The sequence below is a fragment of the Oncorhynchus gorbuscha genome, linkage group LG06, assembly GCF_021184085.1.
Source record: "Oncorhynchus gorbuscha isolate QuinsamMale2020 ecotype Even-year linkage group LG06, OgorEven_v1.0, whole genome shotgun sequence".
Taxonomy (NCBI): Eukaryota; Metazoa; Chordata; class Actinopteri; order Salmoniformes; family Salmonidae; genus Oncorhynchus; species Oncorhynchus gorbuscha.
The window spans coordinates 76,923,425-76,948,783 of NC_060178.1; the positions used below are offsets into that span (position 1 = coordinate 76,923,425).

At 43.2% G+C, this 25,359-nt stretch overlaps 1 protein-coding gene across 5 annotated transcripts in view; it reads right to left on the reverse strand.

Moving 5' to 3' along the window:
- Window positions 1-2,046: 2,046 nt before the first annotated feature.
- hhat (hedgehog acyltransferase) overlaps window positions 2,047-25,359 on the reverse strand; it is a 98,283-nt gene continuing 74,970 nt past the window's right edge. For 2 of the 5 annotated variants that reach the window (XM_046354131.1, XM_046354130.1), the window contains exons 12-13: window positions 14,823-14,882; window positions 2,048-4,357 (exon numbers count right to left, since the gene is read on the reverse strand). In XM_046354131.1, coding sequence (XP_046210087.1) covers window positions 4,272-4,357; window positions 14,823-14,882 — 146 coding nt within the window. In that variant the 3' untranslated portion in view covers window positions 2,048-4,271. Of the gene's footprint in view, window positions 4,358-14,822; window positions 14,883-25,359 lie in introns of all 5 variants that reach the window. The other 3 variants (XM_046354132.1, XM_046354129.1, XM_046354134.1) reach the window with 3 other exon arrangements.

Consider the following 25,359-nt stretch of genomic DNA (forward strand, 5'->3'; position numbering starts at 1 on the left):
ATCGGAAATGATCTTTACATTTCAATTGCGCTATAACACAGATCTTCCACAATAAGGGTTGAATCCAGCCCTTAAACATACTTTGATTTGACATACTTAAGAATCAAGTTAAGTATGCACTACATTACTCACTAATGAAATTAGGTGGTTGCACGTGTTGCTGTCATTGGTAAACAATAATTGTGCATTGCCGTTGATGTGTTAACAGAATGTACGCGTTCAGGTCTCCATGATACGGAGAAGTCAACAGCTTGTTTATTATTTTAACACATATAGCTTCACATGCAGTATAGTATAATAATGTTTAAGGGGCCAGTGCCTGAGTAAGGGGATATTGCATTATTAATGAGAAGAATGACACTACTCTATGCATTGCAATGCTCAAATGTTTCAAAATATTATAGCATGCTTTTGTTAATTGATACTCTCCCAAAATGGGTAACAACGATGTCATTTGGTTGGTGCATATTGTTAGTAATGTACATTTATTCTTCATGAGGTTTACCTAAAATCGAATGCCTATTCAAATGTATATGCGTTTACCACTCTTTTATGGAAACTTGATGTACATCCTTGTGCCAGCTGCATTGATGCATGTGAACAATATTTGATACATTTGAGGGTAAAAAGTGATTTATTCTTGGCTTAGTTCACCTGTTTTTTTCTCTTTTGGAAAATAATTGGTGATACATGTAACATGGCATTTATGGATAACCCTCTGTGTTGGTCTTTCTTGTGGTGATATCACAGAGGAGGTTCGTTTTGAACAATTGAGAGAGTCCTGATGGAGTGCATCACAATCCCAGACAGTCATCTGGGGCTCTATATTGATTGCACACAACAACAAAATCCCTTTATCTGCACTGATTGGAAAAGACTTGAAAGATTAAAATAATATAGCGGAAGCTCTTTTTTTTTTTTTTTTACTTAAAAAAAAATGTTTACCCTTTTTTCTCCCCAATTTCCGTGGTATCCAATTGTTTTAGTCTCATCGCTACAACTCCCGTACGGGCTCGGGAGAGACGAAGGTTGAAAGTCATGCGTCCTCCGATACACAACCCAACCGCACTGCTTCTTAACACAGCGCACATCCAACCCGGAAGCCGTGTCGGAGGGTACACCATGCACCTGGCAACCTTGGTTGGCGTGCACTGCGCCCGGCCCGCCACAGGAGTCGCTGGTGCGCGATGAGACAAGGATATCCCTACCGGCCAAAACCTCCCTAACCCGGACGACACTAGGCCAATTGTGCGTCGCCCGGTCGCGGCCGGTTACGACAGAGCCTGTGCGCGAACCCAGGGCCTCTGGTGGCACAGCTGGCGCTGCAGTACAGCTCCCTTGACCGCTGCGCCACCCGGGAGGCGGCGGAAGCTCTTAACGTGGTCAGTCCTTTCAGATCAGTGTGATAAAGGAGAGGACGCACATTTTAGACAATTGAGAAAGACCCTACCAGCTATTGAGCTAGTCCTCAAGTGCATCCCAAATGGCACTCTATTCCCTATAGGTAACCTGATCAAAAATGTGTACACTATATAGGGAATAGGGTGCCATTTGGGATGCAACCCTTCCATGCATGGTCAGTAAAACCTAATAATGTACCAGCACCTTGTTTTTAAAGTCCTAGGCCCAGACTCCCAGCCACACACCCCCAAGTCCTGTAATGCACCAAAAGAAAATTAAAGCTGATTGATTCTGTTGAATATCCGCACCCCCTGAAAAAAAATACAAAAGTATAACTCTCACACAAAAGTAGTGCACTGGGCCTTTACTAATCCTGTATTAGCAGACCGAACTAGCTGTCTGTAGTGCGGACAAAACAAACTGTTCAGCACCCCCACCCCCATTCATCTTCCCGCGGCTATGCTCTGTTGATTTCTTTAAAACGTGAGCATGATTACTTCAGACATGTTTAAACAACGTAAAACTATTTTTGTGGTCAGTTCAGGGGAGCTGCCTAGTACCACTGTGTATGTACATACTACTTTAATGTCATGTGAAGAGAGAGAGAGAATTGGTTACACTTGAAGGGTACATGCATAAGGACTTGTTGTTGACAGTTGACGAGCATTTAGTAAAGGTACTGCTTATGAATGCAGTATATGGGTAATGAAGTGCTTATGCAGTTACCCTTCAAGTAAAGTGTTACTAAAAGGTCAACCATTAATATAAATATATAATGAGGACAGTAATGTGATTTATGCACATGTCACAATATTTATAAGTTTCCTGTAATGATACTGTAAATGTAATTGCAAGCACAAATGAGAGTATTTGTAAAGATATGTAAAATACTATTTATAATAAATGATATTTTATACATAGTCATCGGCTGTTTGGTTTCGACATTTTTGTTGTTGTTCATTTCATTTAAATGAGACCATGGTCATTTCAAACACAATTGTGTGATGTTGAAGAAATAACTATTTATTCGATAGGGGCAAAAATGTAAGTAGACAAAGTTCCATGTCAATATAGGTGAAGCCACCATAATAGCAATGATAAGATACAGGACAGTCTCCTATCATCATCAACAGTAGAAGAACAAACCCTTGCACATGCATCATCTCACACGTATAGTACAGTGATGGCAGAGGAGGCTGGTGGGAGGAGCCATAGAGGACAGGCTCATTGTAATGGCCGGAATGGAATGAATGGAACGGCGCTAAACACGTGGTTTACGTATGTTTGATACCGTTCCATTTCTTCCATTCCAGCCAATCATGTTAGGTAAGAGACAGACAAGGGGTTGAATCTAGCTGGATAACACCTGCGTGGCCTGGCTGCCTCCTGAAGGAGCAGAATATTTACTGAACGCTATGTATAAAAACATCACATTAACATCCAATTAACACGACACCGGGCCCTCATCCCTGACAGAGATGGATAGAGAAAGATACAGATATCCATATAGAGAGAAAAGAGAGACTCAGTCGGACACAGAGAGAAATAGAAACAAAGTGAAAGAGAAAAAAGGGAGTGAGGGATCCAGTGACGGAGGAACACACAATGACCTATGTAGAACCGAGGCCAGTCACTGCCAACCTAAATATTAGGGCCGGCTCACTGGGTGACGAACTGCCTCGATACAAGCACATTATTAGTAAGAACAGCCTACATGACTAACACTAACATGGGGCACCCTTTGAAGCAACCTTTACGTGTGATGAAATTATTGCTATACTTGTAATCCATCACGAAAAGGCTTGTGTGGCGGGTTTCTTATCATAAACTGTTTAAGATTTAATCCTGCAGATCGTATTCTCTTCTTGACTGGATTTTTGGATTCTCGGGATGTCATAAGACCCATTGAAGCACGTCTCAAATAGATCCCTATATGGTGCACTACATTTGACCTGAGTCCTATTGCCCCTGGTAAAAAGTAGTGCACTAGCTAGGGAATAGGATGCCATCTTTGGATGTGACCTAAATCCCTTTCAGAGTAGTGTTAGGCGAGTCTAATTAGCAGGGTTTCCCCCCCCCCTGACCCTACATGTTACTTAAACTGACACAGATCTGCTGATCCCTTTAGTGCTATGAGACAGATACAGGATTAGCGCAGTCAATGGAATATACTGAGGTGCTTTCAGCCATTCCATTCCAGGAGATGTAGAACGCTGATTTTGGGATTAAACAGATCCAAAACATCCCAGGTTGGATACTGCAAGCCTCACTCACAGGTTATCAACAAATGACAACTGAACAGCATCCATTGTTTTTCCATACATGTGTTTTACTCTATGCACCCAAGTATTAAGCAGCAGTTCTCATAGGTACAGGTAGTTTGGCAGACTGGTTTCTTATACTGTAGGTCACTTTCTTATAGTCACATACGTACGTACATGTGTCCAGTGTTTTCCTCAGCAGGTCTCATTGATAGTCCCCACTGTGGGTGGGTAGTAAAGGACAGGTTTGCTCTCCCCACATAGCAGAGTGCACTGTGGGGTGGTTACAGTGGGTTGTTCTCCCCACATGGCAGAGTCCACTTACATTTAAGTCATTTAGCAGACGCTCTTATCCAGAGCGACTTACAGGGTCAATTAGGGTTGAAGTGCCTTACTCAAGGGCACAGAGATTTTTCATTTAGTCAGCTCAGGATTCGAACCAGCAACCTTTTGGTTACTGGCCTAACGCTCTTAACTGCTAGGCTACCAGAGTCCACTGTGGGGTGGTTTAAGGTGGGTTGTTCTCCCCAATAGCAGAGTCAGCACTGTGTGATGGTGTTTAAGGGTGAGTTCTGCCTCCCTTCCAACAGTCTCTGTGGGGTTGGTGATTTAGGGTGGGTTGTGTTCCCACTCCAGTCCGATCTGGGCAAAGCAATAGAGGAAGGCTAACATGGGTGGAGCCACTGTACACCAACCTGGAGAGAGACAGAGAGACATACCCTTAGATGCCAGCAACACATACACATTCACTTGTTTTACAGTACACCCATAATTTCACAGTACATACACTACCGTCTTGGGTCACTTAGAAATGTCCTTGTTTTGAAAATAAAATAGTCCATTAAAATAACATGAAATTGATCAGAAATGCAGTGGACATTGTTAATGTTGTAAATGATGGGATTGAGATCCGGACTCTTCGCTAGCCATGGCAGAACACTAACATTAATGTCTTGCAGGAAATCAGCCATACTGCTCGTTCTGTACTTGGTGGCATTGTCATGCTGGAGGGTCATATCAGGATGAGCCTGCAGGAAGGGAACCACATGAGGGCGGAGGATGTCTTCCCTGTAACGCACAGCGTTGAGATAGCTTGTTGTCATTACAGGCACAGTCCGATGATGCTGTGACACACCGCCCCAGAACATGACGGACCATCCACCTCCAAATCGATCCCGCTCCAGAGTACAGGCTCATTCCTTCGACGATTAATGCGAATCCGACCATCATCCCTGGTGAGACAAAACCGCGACTCATCAGTGAAGAGCACTTTTTGCCAGTCCTGTCTAATCCAGCGATGGTGGGTTTGAGCCCATAGGCGACGTTGTTGCCGGTGATGTCTGGTGTCGGCCTACAAGCCCTCAGTCCTGCCTCCCTCAGCCTATTGCAGACAGTCTGAGCACTGATGGAGGGATTGTGCGTTCCTGGTGTAACTCAGGCAGTTGTTGTTGCCATCCTGCCACTGCGAGGACGATCAGCTGTCCTTCCTGTCTTCCTGTAGCAGTGGCTTAGGCATCTCAGGGTATGGATATTGCAATTTATTGCCCTGGCCACATCTTCAGTCCTCATGCCTCCTTGCAGCATGCCTAAGGCACGTTCATACAGATGAGCAGAGACCCTGGGCATCTTTCTTTTGGTGTTTTTCAGAGTCAGTAGAAAGGCCTCTTTAGTGTCCTAAGTTTTCATAACTGTGACCTTAATTGCCTACCGTATGTAAGCTGTTAGTGTCTTAACGACCGTTCCACAGGTGCATGTTCATTAAATATTTATGGATCATAAATGGATGAACAAGCATGGGAAACAGTGTTTATACCCTTTACAATGAACACCTGTGAAGTTATTTTGATTTTTACGAATTATCTTCATGGTTCTGAAAAGGGAAGTTTAGCCCTTACACAGCCTGGAGGCGTGTTGGGTCATTGTCCTGTTGAAAATCAAAACGATAGTTCCACTAAGCACAAACTGGATGGTGTATCGCTGCAGAATGCTGTGGTAACTATGCTGGTTAACTGTGCCTTGAATTCTAAATAACCCTGTCAAGTTTGAGATCTGCTCCCCTGACAGACAAGAATGAATCTGATACATGACTTTCCCTAGAGAGTTCAGACCTTTACACCTTGTCTAAATGTAGCATGTACAGTTGAAGTTGGAAGTTTACATACACCTTAGCCAAATACAATAAACTCAGTTCACAATTCCTGACACTTAATCCTAGTAAAATTTCCCTGTTTTAGGTCAGTTAGGATCACAACTTTATTTTAACTTCTCTGGGTTAGGGGGCGGTATTTTGACATCCGGATGAAAAGAGTGCCCAAACAACCTGCTACTCAGGCCCAGAAGCTAGGATATGCATATAATTGATAGATTGGAATAAAAAACACTAATGTTTCTAAAACTGTTACAATAATGTCTGTGAGTATAACAGAACTGAAATGGCAGGCAAAACCCAGAGGACAAACCATCACAAAAAAACAAAATTCATCCTACCACTGATTTCAATGGCTGGCACTTTGATAATAGGGTGAAATTGTGCCCGATTGCAGTTCCTAGGACTAGATGTCAACAGTCTTTAGAAATAGTTTCAGGCTGGTTTTTGGAAAAATTAGCCAGAAATTGTAGTTTTTCTAGGTGGCTCCCATTTTGGCTGTAGTGTTTCTAAGCGTGTGAATGAAAGCACTTTCTTTGGTATTTTTCTCCGGTAAAGACAATAACGATTCTCTGTCTTAAATTTGATCATTTATTTGCGTATTTGGGTACCTCAGGTTTGATTATAAACGCTGATTGACTTGTTTGGATAAGTTTATTTATACGTTTGGGATTCATTTTGTATGCATTTTGAAGGAGGGAAAACAAGTGGATTATTGACTGAAGCGTGCAAGCTAAACTGAGTTATGGATATAAAGAAGGAGTTTATTGAACAAAAAGTAACGGCGTTCTTCGTTTGTGGAAAGAGAGTCGGACCGAAATGCAGCGTGTTTGTTACTCATGATCTTTAATGAATGAAAACGGAACGATACATGAAATAACTCAATACAAAAACAACAAACGGAACGTGAAAACTAATTACAGCCTATCTGGTGAAACAACACAGAGACAGGAACAATCACCCACAAAATACAAAGTGAAACTCAGGCTACCTAAATACGGTTCCCAATCCGAGACAACGAGAATCACCTGACTGATTTAGAACCGCCTCAGGCAGCCAAGCCTAACTAGACACACCCCTAATCATTCACAATCCCAATGCTATAAAACCCCAATATGAACACAACACATAACCCATGTCACACCCTGGCCTGACCAAAATATATAACGAAAACACAAAACATATTGACCAAGGCGTGACACAAAAGGACCATTTATAATGTACTGGGACCTTTTGGAATGCCAACAGAAGAAGATCTTCAAAGGTAAGGCATATAATTATATCGCTATTTCTGACTTTCGTGTCGCAACTTTCATGAAAGTTTAATATTTATAGTCATTTAATTTGAAGCTCCGCAATTTCACCGGATATTGGCCAGGTGGGACGGTAAGCGTCCCACTGATCAGCAAGAAGTTAAGAATGTGAAATGTCAGAATAATAGTAGAAGTTTACATACACTCAATTAGTATTTGGCAGCATTGCCTTTAAATTGTTTAACTTGGGTCAAAAAGGTTGGGTAGCCTTCCACAAGCTTCCCACAATAAGTTGGGTGGATTTTGGCCCATTCCTCCTGACAGAGCTGGTGTAACTGAGGCAGGTTTGTAGGCCTCCTTGCTCGCACACGCTTTTTCAGTACTGCCCCCAAATTTTATATAGGATTGAGGTCAGGGCTTTGTGATGGCCACTCCAATACTTTGACTTTGTTGTCCTTAAGCCATTTTGCCACAAATTTGAAAGTATGCTTGGGGTCATTGTCCATTTGGAAGACCCATTTGCGACCAAGCTTTAACTTCCTGACTGATGTCTTGAGATGTTGCGTCAATATATACACATAATTGTCCTATCTCATGATGCCATCTATTTTGTGAAGTGCACCAGTCCCTCCTGCTGCAAAGCACCCCCACAACATGATGCTCCCACCCCTGTGCTTCACGGTTGGGATGGTGTTCTTCGGCTTGCAAGCCTCCCCCTTTTTCCTCCAAACATAATGGTCATTATGACCAAACAGCCCTATTTTTGTTTCATCAGATCAGAGGACATTGTCCAAAAATTACAATCTGTGTCACCATGTGCAGTTGCAAACCGTAGTCTGGCTTTTTTATGGCGGTTTTGGAGCAGTGGGCTTCTTCCTCACTGAGCGGACTTTCAGGTTATGCCGATATAGGTCTAATTTTACTGTGTATATAGATACTTTGGTACCTGTTTCCTCCAACATCTTCACAAGGTCCTTTGCTGTTGTTCTGGGATTGATTTGCACTCCTCACACCAAAGTACGTTCGTATCTAGGTGACAGAACGCATCTCCTTCCTGAGCGGTATGATGGCTGAATAGTTCCATGGTGTTTATACTTGCGTACTATTGTTTGTACAGATGAACGTGGTACCTTAAGGCGTTTGGAAATTGCAAGACTTGGGGAGGTCTACAATTTATTTTAAGAGGTCTTGGCTGATATCTTTAGATTTTTCCATGATGTCAAGCATAGAGGCAGGTAGGCCTTGAAATACATCTACAGGTACACAACCAATTGACTCAAATGATGTCAATTAGCCTATCAGAGGGTTCTAAAGCCATGACATAATTTTCTGGAATTTTCCAAGCTGTTTAAAGGCACAGTCAACTTAGTGTATGTAAACTTCTGACCCACTGGAATTGTGATACAGTGAATTATAAGTGAAAAAATCTGTCTGTAAACAATTGTTGGAAAAATGACTTGTGTCATGCACAAAGTAGATGTCCTAACCCACTTGCCAAAACTATAGTTTGATAACAAGAATTTTGTGGAGTGGTTGAAAAACGAGTTAAGAACTCCAACCTACGTGTATGTAAACATCCGATCAACCGTAGCTGTTCGCTTTGCTGTTCATCGACTACAACTCAGCATTTAACGCCATAGTACCCTCCAAACTCGTCATTAAGGTTGAGACCCTGGGTCTCGAGCCCGCCCTGTGCAACTGGGTCCTGGACTTCCTGACGGGCCGCCCCCAGGTGGTAAATCTCCACCCAGCTGATCCTCAACACTGGGGCCCCACAAGGGTGTGTTCTCAGCCCTCTCCTGTACTCCCTGTTCACCCATGACTGCGTGGCCATGCACGCCTCCAACTCAAATATCAAGTTTGCAGACGACACTACAGTGATAGGCTAGATTACCAACAACAACACGACGGCCTACAGGGAGGAGGTGAGAGCCTTCGGAGTGTGGTGTCAGGAAAATAACCTCACACAATGTCAACAAAACTAAGGATATGATCGTGGACTTCAGGAAACAGCAGAGGGAGCAGCCCCCTATCCACATCGACGGGACAGTAGTGGAGAAGGTGGAAAGTTAAGTTCCTCGGCGTACACATAACGGATAAACTGAAATGGTCCACCCACACATACAGCATTGTGAAGAAGGCGCAGCAGCGCCTCTTCAACCTCAGGAGGCTGAAGAAATGTGGCTTGTCACCAAAAACACTCAAACTTTTACAGATGCACAATCGAGAGCATCCTGTCGGGCTGTATCACCGCCTGGTAGGGCAACTGCTCTGCCCACAACCGTAAGGCTCTCCAGAGGGTAGTGAGGTCTGCACACCACATCACCGGGGGCAAACTACCTGCCCTTCAGGACACCTAAACCACCCGATGTCACAGGAAGGCCAAAAAGATCATCAAGGACAACAACCACTCGAGCCACTGCCTATTCACCCCGCTATCATCCAGTAGGCGAGGTCAGTACAGGTGCATCAAAGCTGGGGCCGAGAGACTGAAAAACAGCTTCTATCTCAAGGCCATCACACTGTTAAACAGCAATCACTAACATTGAGTGGCTGCTGCTAACATACAGACTCAAATCTCTAGCCATGTCTCAGTTGTTGAATCTTGTTATGTTCATACAAATATTTACACATGTTAAGTTTGCTGAAAATAAAAGCAGTTGACAGTGAGAGGACGTTTCTTTAGTATCAGGGACCCCCAACCTCCCAAAATTAAATAATCCCCCTCCCCCAAATAAAAATGAATGCCATAGAGGATTAAGGAAATTGCTTGGCAGATAAGACAGACAGTCTAGGAAAGGCATTCACCTGCCAATACAATACACTGTCATGCTAGTTTCTTTCCCTTCCAAATCGAGAGCAGCTCTAACAATGCAGCAGAGAACGGAGGGATCAAACTATGTTCAGGAGCCACGGTCTTAGTTTCACTTGTTAAAGAGAGAGAAAAATAGAGCAGCCCATAGGGAAATGAGTGCTGTGCACTGTGAACGCGTGTTAGTGAAGCAGCTTACTCAAGCCAGCCAAAATGAGGCCAGTCTGTTCAGGGAGAAAACTCACATGCCTATTTAGTATACCAGGAACAGCATTTTCCAGGAAAGGCCATGTAGATCTGAGAGGGTTAGATAGTTGGAAGAAATATAGTATGATGACCCAGACAATATAGGATTTCCACTAAGTCAGAAGCCAAGATAAAGCTATTACCATTTGGTTTAGATAGATAGAGATATATATTATATATATATATACACATACTCCTAGGTGTTGAGCTAGGGGGGTTGATTTGAAATTCAGCAGGCATGTACTGTAGGTGAGGGTGGAAGTTGCTCCAAGATCTAAGCTCTCCATGTCGGTCTCTGGAGAGGGAGAAAACAACTTAACAAAGAAATGATTGAGGACAGACACTCAATCTAAAATATAACCTTCAGTGCAAAATATGTGTTATTTTAGCTAATGAGGTAAGAGGATAAGTTTTTTTTGTTTGCTCTCACAGTCAGGGGGAGATTAGACTAATTAAAAAGATAGTAGCTGGAATCTAAAATAGTGTCTGCTGATATGATTAAGTTAAAGAAAGAAATAGCATCTAGAATTGAAGGTGTAAATTGGTTTTAGCAGCCTATCAAACATTTTCTCTCTTGTCCAAGTGCACCACATGATAATATCCAGCGTATATAAAAAGAAACCTGTGACATATGTGTTATAGCCTATATCCGTTGTTCAAACGGACTGTATGCGACAATACATCTTCCTGAAAACAGAAGCCGAGGGTTACAAATAACACAAAAAAATATCATGAAATTGTATTGTTCACATACACATATTTAGCAGATGTTATTGCAGGTCTAGTGAAATGCTAGTGTTCCTAGCTCCAACAGCACAGTAATATCTAACAATTCACAACACACAAATCTAAAAGTAAAAGAATGGAATTAGGATGTACAGTTGAAGTCGGAAGTTTACATACACTTGGGTTGGAGTCATTAAACCTCGTTTTTCAACCACTCCACAAATTCCTTGTTAACAAACTATAGTTTTGGCAAGTTTGTTAGAACATCTATTTTGTGCATATTTCACTTATAATTCACTGTATCACAATTCCAGTGGGTCAGAATTTAACATACATTAAATTGACTGTGCCTTTAAACAGCATGGAAAATCCCAGAAAATTATGTCATGGCTTTAGAAGCTTCTGATAGGCTAATTGACATAATTTGAGTCAATTGGAGGAGTACCTGTGGATGTATTTCAAGGCCTACCCTTCAAACTCCGTGCCTCTATGCTTGCCATCATGGGAAAATCAAAAGAAATCAGCCAAGACCTCATAAAATAAATTGTAGACCTCCACAAGTCTGGTTCATCCTTGGGCGCAATTTCCAAACGCCTGAAGGTACCATGTTCATCTGTACAAACAATAGTATGCAAGTATAAACACCATGGGACCACGCAGCCATCATACCGCTCAGGAAGGAGACGTGTTCTGTCACCTAGAGATGAATGTACTTAGGTGCGAAAAGTGCAAAACAATCCCAGAACAATAGAAAAGGACCTTGTGGAGATGCTGGAGGAAACAGGTACAAAAGTATCTTTATCCACAGTAAAATGAGTCCTACATCGACATAACCTGAAAGGCCGCTCAGCAAGGAAGAAGCCACTGCTCCAAAACCGCCATAAAAAAGCCAGACTACGGTTTGTAACTGCAAAGAACAAAGATAGTACTTTTTGGAGAAATGTCCTCGTCTGATAAAACAAAAATAGAACGGTTTGGCCATAATGACCATCATTATGTTTGGAGGAAAAAGGGGGAGGCTTGCAAGCCGAAGAACACCATCCCAACCGTGAAGCACGGGTGTGGCAGCATCTTATTGTGGTAGTGCTTTGCTGCAGGAGGGCTACCTGAAACGTTTGACCCAAGATAAGCAATTTGAAGGCAATGCTACTGAATACTAATTGAGTGGATGTAAACTTCTGACCCACTGGGAATGTAATGAAAGAAACAAAAGCTGAAATAAATCATTCTCCCTACCATTATTCTGACATTTCACATTCTTACAATAAAGTGGTGATCCTAACTGACCTAAGACAGGACATCTTTACTAGGATTAAATGTCAGGAATTGTGAAAAACTGAGTTTAAATGTATTTGGCTAAGATGTATGTAAACTTCCGACTTCAACTGTATATAAAAATACTAGGACGAGCAATGTTGGAGTAGCTTTAGAATAGAAACAAATATATACATATGAGATGAGTAAAGCAGTATGTTAACATTAAAGTGACCAGTGATTCCATGTCTATGGACACTGCTCAAAAAAATAAAGGGAACACTTAAACAACACAATGTAACTCCAAGTCGATCACACTTCTGTGAAATCAAATTGTTCACTTAGGAAGCAACACTGATTGACAATAAATGTCACATGCTGTTGTGCAAATGGAATAGACAACAGGTGGAAATTATAGGCATTTAGCAAGACACCTATGCTTCCTGGCTGATGTTTTGGTCACTTTTGAATGTTGGCGGTGCTTTCACTCTAGTGGTAGCATGAGATGGAGTCTACAACCCGCACAAGTGGCTCAGGTAGTGCAGCTCATCCAGGATGGAACATCAATGCGAGATGTGGCAAGAAGGTTTGCTGTGTCTGTCAGCGTAGTATCCAGAGCATGGAGGCGCTACCAGGAGACAGGCCAGTACATCAGGAGACGTGGAGAAGGCCGTAGGAGGGCAACAACCAGCAGCAGGACCGCTACCTCCGCCTTTGTGCAAGGAGGAGCAGGAGGAACACTGCCAGAGCCCTGCAAAAAATGTGCATGTGTCTGCTCAAACGGTCAGAAACAGACTCCATGAGGGTGGTATGAGGGCCCGACGTCCACAGGTTGGGGTTGGCAAATTCGCCACTGGCGCCCGGTGCTCTTCACAGATGAAAGCAGGTTCACACTGAGCATATGTGACAGACGTGACAGTTTGGAGACGCCGTGGAGAACGTTCTGCTGCCTGCAACATCCTCCTGCATGACCGATTTTGCGGTGGGTCAGTCATGGTGTGGGGTGGCATTTCTTTGGGGTCCGCACAGCACTCCATGTGCTCGCCAGAGGTAGCACATTCAACTTTGTAAAGAAAAAAGTATTTCATAAGAATATTTAATTCATTCAGATCTAGGATGTGTTATTTTAGTGTTCCCTTTATTTTTTTGAGCAGTGTATATATGGCAGCAGCCCTTAAAGTGCAGGGTTGAGTAGATGAGTGGTGGCCGGCTCGTGATGGCCGTTTAACAGTCCGATGGCCTTGAGATTGAAAAACAGCTTCTGTCTCTCGGTCCCAGCTTTAATGCACCGGTACTGACCTCGCCTTCTGGATGATAGCGGGGTGAACAGACCGTGGCTCAGGAGGTTGATGTCATTAAATATCTTCTTGGCCTTCCTGTGAAATAAGATGCTGTAGGTGTCATGGAGGGTAGACAGTGTTTACCCGGTGATGCGTTGGGGAGACCGTACCACCCTCTGGAGAGCCCTGTGGTTTGCGAGCGGTGCAGTTGCTATACCAGGCAGTGATACAGCCCGACAGGATGCTCTCGATTGTACAACTGTAAAGGTTTCTGATGGCCAGATTTCCTGAGACTCCTGAGGTTGAAGAGGCACTGTTGCGCCTTTTTCACCACATTGTCTGTGTGGGTGGACCAATTCAGATTGTCAGTGATGTGTACACCGAGGAACTTGCTTTCCACCTTCTCCACTGCAGTCCCATCAATGTGGATAGGGGGCGTGCTCGCTCTGCTGTTTCCTGAAGTCCACGATCAGCTCCTTTGTTTTGATGACGTTGAGGGAGAGGTTATTTTCCTGGCACCACTTCGCCAGGGCCCTCACCTCCTCCATGTAGGCTGTCTCGTCATTGTTGGTAATCAAGCCTACCACTGTAGTGTCGTCTGCAAACTTGATTGAGTTGGAGGCGTGCGTGGCCACGCAGTCATGGGTGAACAGGGAGTACAGGAGGGGGCTGAGCATGCACCCTTGTGGGGCCCCTGTGTTGAGGATCAACGAAGTGGAGGTGTTGTTTCCTACCTTCACCACCTGGGGGCGGCCCCTTCAGGAAGTCCAGGACCCAGTTGCACAGGGCGAGGTTCAGACCCAGGGCCCCAAACTTAATGAGCTTGGAGGTTACAATGGTGTTGAATGCTGAGCTGTATTCAATGAACAGCATTCTGACGTGAGCACCATTCCACCAGGGCCTCACCTCCTCCCTGTAAGCGGTCTTATCATTGTTGGTAACCAGGCCGTCTACTGTTGTGTTATGCACGCCTCCAATTCATGGGTGAACAGGGAGTACAGGAGGGGTGGTAGCCGGCTAGGGATGGCTATTTTACAGTCTGATAACCTTGAGATGCAAGATATTTTTCAGTCTCGGTCCCTGCATTGATGCACCTGTAACTGACCTCACCTTCTGAATGATAGAGGGGTGAACAGTCCGTGGCTCGGGTGGTTGATGTCCTTGATTATCTTTTTGGCCTTGCTGTGACATTGGGTGCTGTAGGTGTCCTGGAGGTCAGGCAGTGTGTCCCTGGTAATGTGTTGGACAGACTGCATGGGATAGGGCAGTGTGCAGTGCGATGTTGATGCATTGTCTTTGGATCTATTAGGGTGGTAAGCAAATTGAAGTGGGTCTAGGGTGTCAGGTATGATAGAGGTGATATGATCCTTAACTACCCTCTCAAAGTACTTCATGATGACAGAAGTGAGTGCTACGACGGCGATAGTCATTTAGTTCAGTTACCTTTGCTTTCTCGGGTACAGGAACAACAGTGGACATCTTGAAGCAAGTGGGGACAGCAGACTGGGATAGGGAGAGATTGAATATGTCTGTAAACACTCCAGCTAGCTGGTCTGCGCATGCTCTGAGGACGCGGCTAGAGATGCCATCTGGGCCAGCAGCCTTGCGAGGGTTAACACGCTTAAATGTCTTACCCACGTCGGCCACGGAGAACATAAGGACCTTATGCCTTGTTAAGTGTGTAGAGCATGAGGGTGTATATGTGTGTGTGTGTGTGTGTGTGTTGCACGTGTGTGACAGCTGTAGTTTTTGACAGAAAATCATTGTAGAGCTGTCACTTTTATGTCCAAGATCCGTACAAATCCAGTCTTTAAAAAATAACTAACCTTCCCATTTTGTAACTCCCCGCTTGAGTTCTGCATTGGTGCAAAAAACAATCTGTGCTTTAACCACTGAATGATCATGTAAGTAGACCTACTGCACGAGTAGGTGACCTAGCTGTTCCACCTCTGGGCAGCCAAACTTTCTAGGGAGCCCAAACATGTTCATATGGACCCGTAACGGAGTCTGACCATGGGAGAGTTCATTTTGCAGCACCCGGTGCTCTATTACTTCTTATGTTGTTTGTCAACTACCGCTTTAGACAGCCTACTATTTGTGATGATAACCTTCATAGTTATGCTGCCATATCGTAGCGAGAGTTTCTGAAAAAGGAGCTAGCCAACATTTGCAATGATGATGAGAAAATAATCGCCTTTTTGACCGCCTGTTTAGGTCTTGCTTGTGTTTGATATGCGAACGAACAGGTCTTTTGTGTGGGCTACAACATGAAAAAAATCAAATTGCACTAAAATTTTACCATGTTGATCATATCTTTAGCAGCTATGTTAAAAGAAGTCAGGTTCCAGAGAATCTGAAATCGCAGCCACTCCATTCAAGAAAATACAATACACTTGTACAGATAAAAATCAGGGCTATATACTAACTCCAAGACACAACAGGACGATGTGAACACACTTTTATAGAGCAGATGGTCCTGACAGCACTAAATATCTGGAATGACTGGGCATTCTTACTCAGCCTCATCATTGATTTTTACAGCAGGCTGGGAAACGGTTTAGATCTTTGCTTTAATAAGCGTTTGTGGTGGGGAGAGTTCTACTAAGCTGACATATGGAATTGCTGTAATATGTTTTTTTTAAATGGACCACCTTAGATATTTGATAAAATATTGAATTTGGCCTTTACAACTACAGCCCATAGAAAAGTATTGAATAACATTCATAAATGGCAAAACAACGTTGTTTTTAAATATCAAAAGGAATAAAAGGTCTTGATGTTTCTGCCCTAAGAAAGAAAGAAAGATCTGGAAATATGTTTTAACACATATTTAACCCCTTTTTTGATGGCACAAAACTACCTTAATACTGCCATTCCTTTTTCGAACCAATACCTGGTTACCCTCAGACGAGACCTGTGACACTTGTGTGAGGGAACACCATCGTGTTCGTGGGAGTTTCCCTTTTCCACAGTGAGGTCACATTAGTTTGTAGCCCAAACGGTTCGGACGACACAGACAGAGCTGGCACATCAGCGTTACAGACTTCAGACGAGTCCCACGAGGCTTGTGGAGGATGAGAGCAAAACGGAGAACACCATTGTGTTCGTGACAGTCTCAATTTTCCACATTAGTTAGTAAACCAAACCGTTCGGATGTTACAGACATTTTCGTGAGAGGACTGATTTTCAGGAAGGGGAACATAGGTGTGTAACGGCGTTCTTCGCTTGTAGAAAGAGAGTCGGACCGAAATGCAGCGTGGTGGTTACTCATGACTTTAATGAAAAAGCGACAGACGAAATAACTATACAAAATACAAAACAACAAACGGAACGTGAAACTACACAGAGACAGGAACAATCACCCACGAAATACAAAGCGAAACCCAGGCTACCTAAATACGGTTCCCAATCAGAGACAACGAGAATCAGCTGACTCTGAGAACCGCCTCAGGCAGCCAAGCCCATACAACACCCCTACTCAGCCGCAATCCCAATCATACAAAAACCCCAATACGAAATACAAAAACATAAACCCATGTCACACCCTGGCCTGACCAAATAATTAACGAAAACACAAAATACTAAGACCAAGGCGTGACAAGGTGGATGCGGTGCAAAAATAACACCTCTAGCTTGAACTGACGGATATGGATGGGAATTGTTTTGTTATGTTCATTAGATTGACACACGGTTGTGTCAATAGACTCTTAATGGTTAGTCTGGCAGAAAAAGTTTATGCACTCAAGAATGTCCACATTTGGTTTCTGCAGAGACAAGAGACGAAGGACGAGGAGAGACTAGGAGTAAAACAGAAAAATACATTTGGACTCTTTTCATCATAGAAATGAAGAGAGGAAGGGAAAACAGAGACTTCAAAAGAGTTAAGACAGAGGGTTAGACAGAGAAAAGAGAGAGGGATGTGTGTCTTAATTTCAGTTCATTACATCATGTGAACAGACATAAGCCTTAGCCCTGAGAGGGGGCTCACCTCTCCTGCGGTACCCCTGAGGTTGCCACAGGTGTCTTGCTGTGATACTGTAATTCCAGCCCACTGCCAGCCAAAGTGTCATGGAGAAGATTAGAATGGGATTAAAACCGAGGACAGACCCAGGATTAACATAAGAATTTAAGGCCAATTTTGGGAAGACACACACCTCTATGTTACACATATCTTACACTACACACCAGGTCGTATCCAAACCTATGGGGTTATCTAGATAATGATGTTATGTAGACAGTTTAAGAGTCCTTGTCGTTTGTACCTATGATCGCAGTACAGCCGTGCTAAAACCACAAGCAATCGTGCCCCTTGTGTATTATTGCTTTAATGTTTGCATCAATGCAGGAGCAATCAAAATACATGTACACTACCGTTCAAAAGTTTGGGGTCACTTAGAAATGGCCTTGTTTTTGAAAGAAAAGCACATTTTTGTCCATTAAAATAACATCAAATTGATCAGAAATACAGTGTCGACATTGTTAATGTTGTAAATGACTATTGTAGCTGGAAACGTCTGATTTTTAATGGAATATCTGCATAGGCATACAGAGGCCAAATTATCAGCAACCATCACTCCTGTGTTCCAATGGCGTGTTGTGTTAGCTAATCCAAGTCTATCATTTTAAAAGGCTAATTGATCATTAGAAAACCATTTTGCAATTATGTTAGCATAGTTGAAAACTGTTGTACTGATTAAAAAAAGCAATAAAACTGCCCTTCTTCAGACTAGTTGAGTATCTGGAGCATCAGCATTTGTTAGTTTGATTACAGGCTCAAAATTACCAGAAACAAAGTACTTTCTTCTGAAACTCATCAGTCTATTCTTGTTGTGAGAAATGAAGGCTATACCATGTGAGAAATTGCCAAGAAACGGAAGATCTCATACAATGTCATACACAGAACAGCGCAAACTGGCACTAACCAGAATAGAAAGAGGAGTGGGAGGCCCCAGTACACAACTGAGCAAGACGACAAGTACATTAGTGTGTCTAGTTTGAGAAACAGACACCTCACAAGTCCTCAACTGGCAGCTTCGTTAAATATTACCCTCAAACCACCAGTCTCAACGTCAACAGTGAAGCGGCAACTACAGGATGCTTGGCCTTCTAGGCCAATATCATTATCCAAACCTTTTTCTACAAATAAAAATAACATTTCTCATTGGGCAAGTCCAGGTAGTTATCGCTCTGTTTCATAAAACTTTCTTCAGTTTAGTGCCTAATAAACATGACCCAGAGTGGAGGGTTTGGGTTTGTGATTAGACGAAAAAAGGCAGTTTGATTACTGTTATTAAGGATTCAATCAGAAACCTGTAATTAGCCAAAACGGCTGCCTTTGTGTGCTGATTAGCACCATAGAGGTCTGTAATAAGTACAAACGGGGAGAAAAGGCCACTCCATATTCCCTACATAGTGCCTATAGGTTCTGGTCAAAAGTTGTGCACTATGTAGAGAGTAGAGTGCAATTTGTAATGCACAAAATGGGCAATGTCATTAAGGTATATTATTCTAGGGATTTCCGCCATGCAGCTTTCGACTGCAATACAATTATTTAGTAGGTAGAGAATGAAGAGCTGTGGCTTGTGGAATCATTAGTCATTTACAGCCCAAATCAAAGTTCATTTGCTGAAATAGTCGGTAACACTATTTGGATAGTCCATCTGTAGAAGCTCTACAGACTCACTGCATGTCTGTTGATTTTCAACAAGAAAGTGGCTGCATTCTACGAGATATACAATAAGTGTACAAAATATGCTCCTTCCATGATAGACTGACCAGGTGAATCCAGGGGAGATCTATGATCGCTTATTGATGTCACTTGATAAGTGTACTTCAATAAGTGTAGATGAAGGGGAGGAGACAGGTTAAATAAGAATTTTGAATCCCTGAGACAATTGAGACATGGATTGTGTATGTTTGCCATTCAGAGGGTGAATGGGCAATACAAAAGATTTAAGTTGCTTTGAACGTGGTATGGTAGTAGGTGCCAGGCGCATCGGTTTGAGTGTGTCAAGAAGTGCAACACCTTTGAGTTTCACACTCAACAGTTTTCTGTGTGTATAAAGAATGGTCCATCACCCAAAGGACATCCAGCCAACGGCATGCCAGTGGTCGAAAACGGGTCAAAGATAAGAGGACAAAGGATGCTGACAAATTGTGCAGAGCAACAGATGGGTTACAGGGACAGTCCAGTACAACATTGGTGCCCAAAAACCCATAAAGGAATGCATAACTCGTCATACCTTGACACGAATGGAGTATGGCAGCCGACGACCTTACAGAGTTCCACTTCTTTCAGAAAAAACAAGAAACTGCGGTTGCTGTGGGCTAAGAAACAAAAACACTGGACACTGGAGAAACATTGCCTAGTCTGATGAATCTCGGTTCCTGCAGTTTCTTGCTGATGGGAGGACTAGGGTATGGAGAAAACCACTAGTGCATGCATCCATCATGGCGTGTGTCAACATTGCAGGCTGGAGGTGGTATGATGGTGTGGGTGTTTTTTCATGGCACACATTGGGCCACTTGATAAAAGTGGAGAAATGTTTGAATGTCACAGGATATCTGAATATCATTGTCAATGAGTTGCATCCCTTCAAGGCAGCAGTGTATCCATCTGTGGATGGATTTTTGCCACAATGCCGCTAGCATTGTCCAGGAATGATTACACAAACATGACAGTGAATTCAGCTTACTGCAGTGGCCTGCCCAGTCAACAGACCTCAATCCAATTGAGCATCTGTGGGATGAGATTGAATGAGCTATTTGGAGTAGAGATCTACTACCAGCCAACTTAACACAACTGTGGGAAGCATTGGAGTCAACATGGGCCAGCATCCCTGTGGAATGCTTTCAACACCTTCAGATTCCACGCACCAATGAATTGAGGCTGTTCTGAGGGCAAAAGAGGGTGCATCTCAATATTAGGAAGGTGTAGCTAATGTTCTGTACACTCTGTGTATATTCGTAGAAACAGGTCTGCAACTTTTTATTTTAAGCCTCTCGCGAACCCAATTTTAGTGCTCACCCATGACTTGAGAATTGCTGCCTCAGACTAATGCATCATCAGCACTTTGGGACAACACTGGGAAGAAGCACCCTTTCCCCTAAATTAAACATTTTTGGTAGCACTGGTGCTCCCAACTAGAGATTAAATGTGCCTATGCGTGGTCTCAATGAAATAGCCTGTTAGCTATACACTGTATACACTGGCAGAGACGCATGGTGCAATAGTCTTTGTATGGAAATGAACTTCCTAAATATGATGGACCCTAAACTATAGCCTAACATTGACTGGAAATAAATATTAACACATTTATTTTTCTGCCTGCAAATTGTCCTGCTTCCATCAAGATGATTTAGAAATTATTTTCTTCCTAATAAGCTTTTGCTTATCAATTGTATTAAACGTGCCTCTATCGCAACCTAATAACCTAATTCTTGCTGATTTTCATTGTTTGTTAATGTGGAAATGAAGGTTCCTTAGTATTACAGTAATACATGTGTGGAGTGTATGTAGTCTCCCTTCTCCAGTTGCACTGGCAGTAACCTATTGCCGTATAATGTCCTGCCACACGGCTGGTGGTCCCCATGCAGCAGCAGGGGGATGGGAAGTGTGTGTGTATGTGTGTATGTGTGTGTGTGTGTGTGGGGGGGGGGGTTCTTAATATAATGCAAAACTCCAACCCTAATGAGGTCAGGATGACTGTGGGTAGGACTGATAGCTCTGCATGTCTCTGATGTCTCCTATCTCACACGCATCGGTGTTGATGACGCTCCTTTGAGTCTTCATATCAGACATAATGATAGGTAAGTAAGGCGGGCTACAGTACAATCCAATTTCATAGAGACCATCAGGTCTTTATCCTCCTCAACTATAATGGTTTTGACCCTGAAACACTGAGGAGATATCGCCATCAATGCGTTTAGCTTTAACCAGGCTAGAGAGGATGGATGGATGAACATCAGTAGGAGGGCATCACCCTATGATATCACATAACCATCACCATCAAAGCAGAAGACAACTTAACAGCATTATACTGTATCACCATCAGCAAATACCACCATGGATATTGAATGATGTGATAGTATTACAGTAATCACATCACCCATACAGTATATCACATCACCATCCATACTGTAAGTACAGCCAGGGGAACTTGATGACACACAGCTCCATCAGTATCTGTAACAAAAACTAATGAGGCAATACGATGTTTCACAAAACGAGGATTGTAGTACAGTAAAGACAAGCTAAGTATGTCCCAAATGGCACCCTATTTCAAACATAGTGGTCAAAAGTAGTACACTATAGAGAATAAGGTGCAATTTGGGACGCATTATAAAAAAGACATTAATTTGAGATGGGAATCTGTGTGGAGTGTAGACTATGAATAAGCTGTACTATACAACACATCACGTCGTGTGCTGTATGTTCACTGTGGACTTAATTATTAAACAGCACAATGATATCTGGGAGTTTATATAAATCTGGAACCGTAGTGAAATGGAGAGAGTGAGGAGAAAGAGGAAAGGGAAAGAGGGAAATAGAGAAAGAAAGATTGAGAGGTAAGGGAGATAGAGGAGAGAACAGGCGAGAGAGAAGGAGTGCAGGGTGGGTTGGAAAGGGGATTGTTCTGTCTCTTCATCACTACCAGACAAGACACTGATTGTTTAAGAACAAATTCTTATTTACAATGAGGGCCTACGCAAGCCAAAACCTCACCCAGATGACGCTGGGCCAATTGTGCGCCGCCCTATGGGACTCCCAATAATGGCCGGTTGTGACACAGCCTGGGTTCGAACCAGGGTCTGTAGTGACGCCTCTAGCACTGAGATGCAGTTCTTTAGACCACTGTGCCACTCGGGAGCCCATAAATGTATGAAAGCCCCAGTTATTATTATTATTCAGGGACAGACCAACATTATTCATGTGAAAAGGGACTAGTATTGAGCCTTGTGGGACTCTTTTAGTTATATTGAGAAAATTAGACTGAACTCCATCAGCAGATATACATTGACTTCCGTCATGCAGGTAATTTTTTTAACCAGCCGCAAATTAACTATGTAATTTATGACTAGAGAAGTAGCCGAGACGGCGCGGTGTCCTGGCCTAAAGCCTGACTGGTGAGCATTCAGAATACATTTTCCATGAAAAAAGGGCCACAGCTGAGAATTTACCAATAAGTTCCAATAAGTTCCGCTTCCGGAGTGTCATTAAAACTAAGTAAGCCTAAGTAAGCCCGAATGTGAAACTGCATAAAATATTCCCGGTAATAAAGGGAATGAACTGAAGGGCTTGGGCTATCAGAGTCGTCAATGGCAGGAGGGAAGCACAGGAGAGCGAAGAAATGTCCACTCATGCATTGTGACGAATGATTACACTTCAACTGTCCAACAAGGCTCATTGGAACTGAACACGACGTGATAGAAACTAATAATGAGCACGAGGATGCGAGACAGTTTAATGTAATAACCTTTACCCCCCCCCCACATTAATGCATGGCCCTTGTGTGAAGAGGAAAAAACAAATTCACACTTGTTTCACATATACAGTAATAGCCACAGGATGGTGTCGAGAGAAAGAGAGCGTGCGAGAGCGAGGCAAAAAGGTAAAAGAGAGAAATCTAGATTGAAAAGAGCTGAGTGAAAGAGAAGGCAACAAGTGGATCAAGAGTGGGAGGTGGAGGAAAAGAGGGAGTGAGGAAACAGAGTCTTGCTTTAGGCATTAATTAATTGAGCAGAAGAAAGTGCCCTGGGGAGATTGGAAAGGGACAGGAGCTGGCACAGCCGTGCAACAGATGTCTTCCGGGCTATCGCCACAACTCTCCCTGTCAAAATGTCACCAGCCAACCACCACAGACTGCACAGTGCAGAGTCAACCTGCACAGTGCAGATTCCACCAGAGTCAACCTGCACAGTGCAGATTCCACCAGAGTCAACCTGCACAGTGCAGATTCCACCAGAGTCAACCTGCACAGTGCAGATTCCACCAGAGTCAACCAGCCAGCTCCCAAAACTCCCAATAAAACCAAGAGCTCTGCACTAATTATTGTCTGAAAATTTTAATTTCAAACATTTAATGATTTTCAAGAAGAATCTTCAGTCCTGTTTTTAAATCACTTATATGCCAAACCGGGTTATCAGCCAGCTCTATCAGAAATCAAATCCCCTTTCTGACAAAATAAGTCACCAAAGGCCGTGTATCAGAGTACAGATGAGAGAATAGATTTTGGTCATCCAGTCTGCCTGGGTGACCCCTGGGAGGGGGGGCAGGTTTTATACCAGAGAGTAGTTTAGTTTAGACTGCAGTAAAAGTACAAAAAAGGTACAGAAAGCTGTTTGGACCAAAAAATATTATTGGAGAAAGAGGTTCCATTTGAGAAATAACGCCTGAATAGTTGTGTGAAGGAACAAGGGTCTGGAAAGTGTAGTTTAGACAATGTGAATGAAAAGAGCTCTCACTAGGACAAAGGTATGTGCACTTTGTGTTAGAATGATCAGAGCAGGAGTCTCTCTTTTTAGTACCATTACCTCACTGACACAATGAAGTCAATTCAGAGTTCATTTAAAAAGTGCATTTAGGGCTTACACACTTTACAAGATTAAAAGAAGTGGAACCAAATCATGAATGGGACAATCACTTCTTACATAGAGAGCTCACAGTATAGAGATGTGATCACACCTATGATGATAGCTCTTATGATACTGTATCTATGCCCCCTACTGCATCCAGTAATCACATCCACTAGAAATAGATGGGTTCATACTGAGCCCAGGGCCCATATCCACAAAGCATCTTAGAGTAGGAGTGTTGGATCTAGGATCAGTTTCGCCTTTTATATCATAATGAATAAGATTAAATGGACAGGTTGGGATCTGATCCAGCACTCCTACTCTGAGATGACTCTGACTCTGTCCTCAATGACACCTTATTCCCTTTATAGTGCACTACTTTTGACCTGGGCCTATAGAATGGTTCCTTTGCTCTGCCGGTGAGAGACAATGTTATTGTCTGCATGGTATAGTTACCTGCTTGTGATGCACTTTGTGACACAGGAAGAGGGGAAGAGGGAGAGTGAGGGGAGGGAGGGATGCAGGTAGAGTTCTAGGGAAGGGGCTACTGATAGGGACAACTCTAATATCATGATGTGGCTAGATCAGACCGACACTACAAGGTTAGAGTCGTGCATTTATGATCGTCATTGGCATACAAACTCCAAAAAGAGGGGTGTGTGAAGGGGAGAGCGCAAATTTTCCGTTGAACACTACTGGGCTATCTCAGCGGCTGGGATACACTCTGAGAAAGGGTCGAGTTACGCTGAGAATAATCTTGCCTACCAAGCAATTCCACCTCAGTTGGCAGAGAATGGGTGTTATGGATGTTGTGGAAGCTTGGATTGGAAAATGAAGAACATCTGGGAATATGGAGCTTCTGCCAGAAGTGAATTGGCGGTGTGTGTGTGGGTGTCGGGTGTGTGTTTGCATGCTTCTGTTCATGTCTGAGTATGTGTGTGGTGGTAGGCCAGACCAACTGTCTCAAGTCCATCTCAACAAGTGGAATCAGTGGAAACAGCAGCAGGGTGGGAAACTGTATGTTCCTGCCAGATCAATGTCGTGTCCCAAATGACACCCTATTGCATTTATAGTGCACTACTTATGACCAGAGCTCTATGGACCCTGGTCAAAAGTAGTGCACTATATAGGAAATAGGGTGTAATTTGGGCCTCAAACCAGAGGTGCTGGTGGTAAGCCAGACCATCTGGTTAGAGAACTATGTATGCTGCAGTGTTTCCAAAGGATTATTCTCTAGGTGGAGCACAAAGCAACATCCAGGTCAATAGTAACCAACAGAAGCCAAACTATTTTAGGCAGGAAGGAACATAGCTCCGTGTGTTGTGTGTGTGAACACATCTAATCGTCATTAGTTTCATGCTTCGTTAAGGGACTGTGGGGAACACATTCAACACAACCTTGTCAG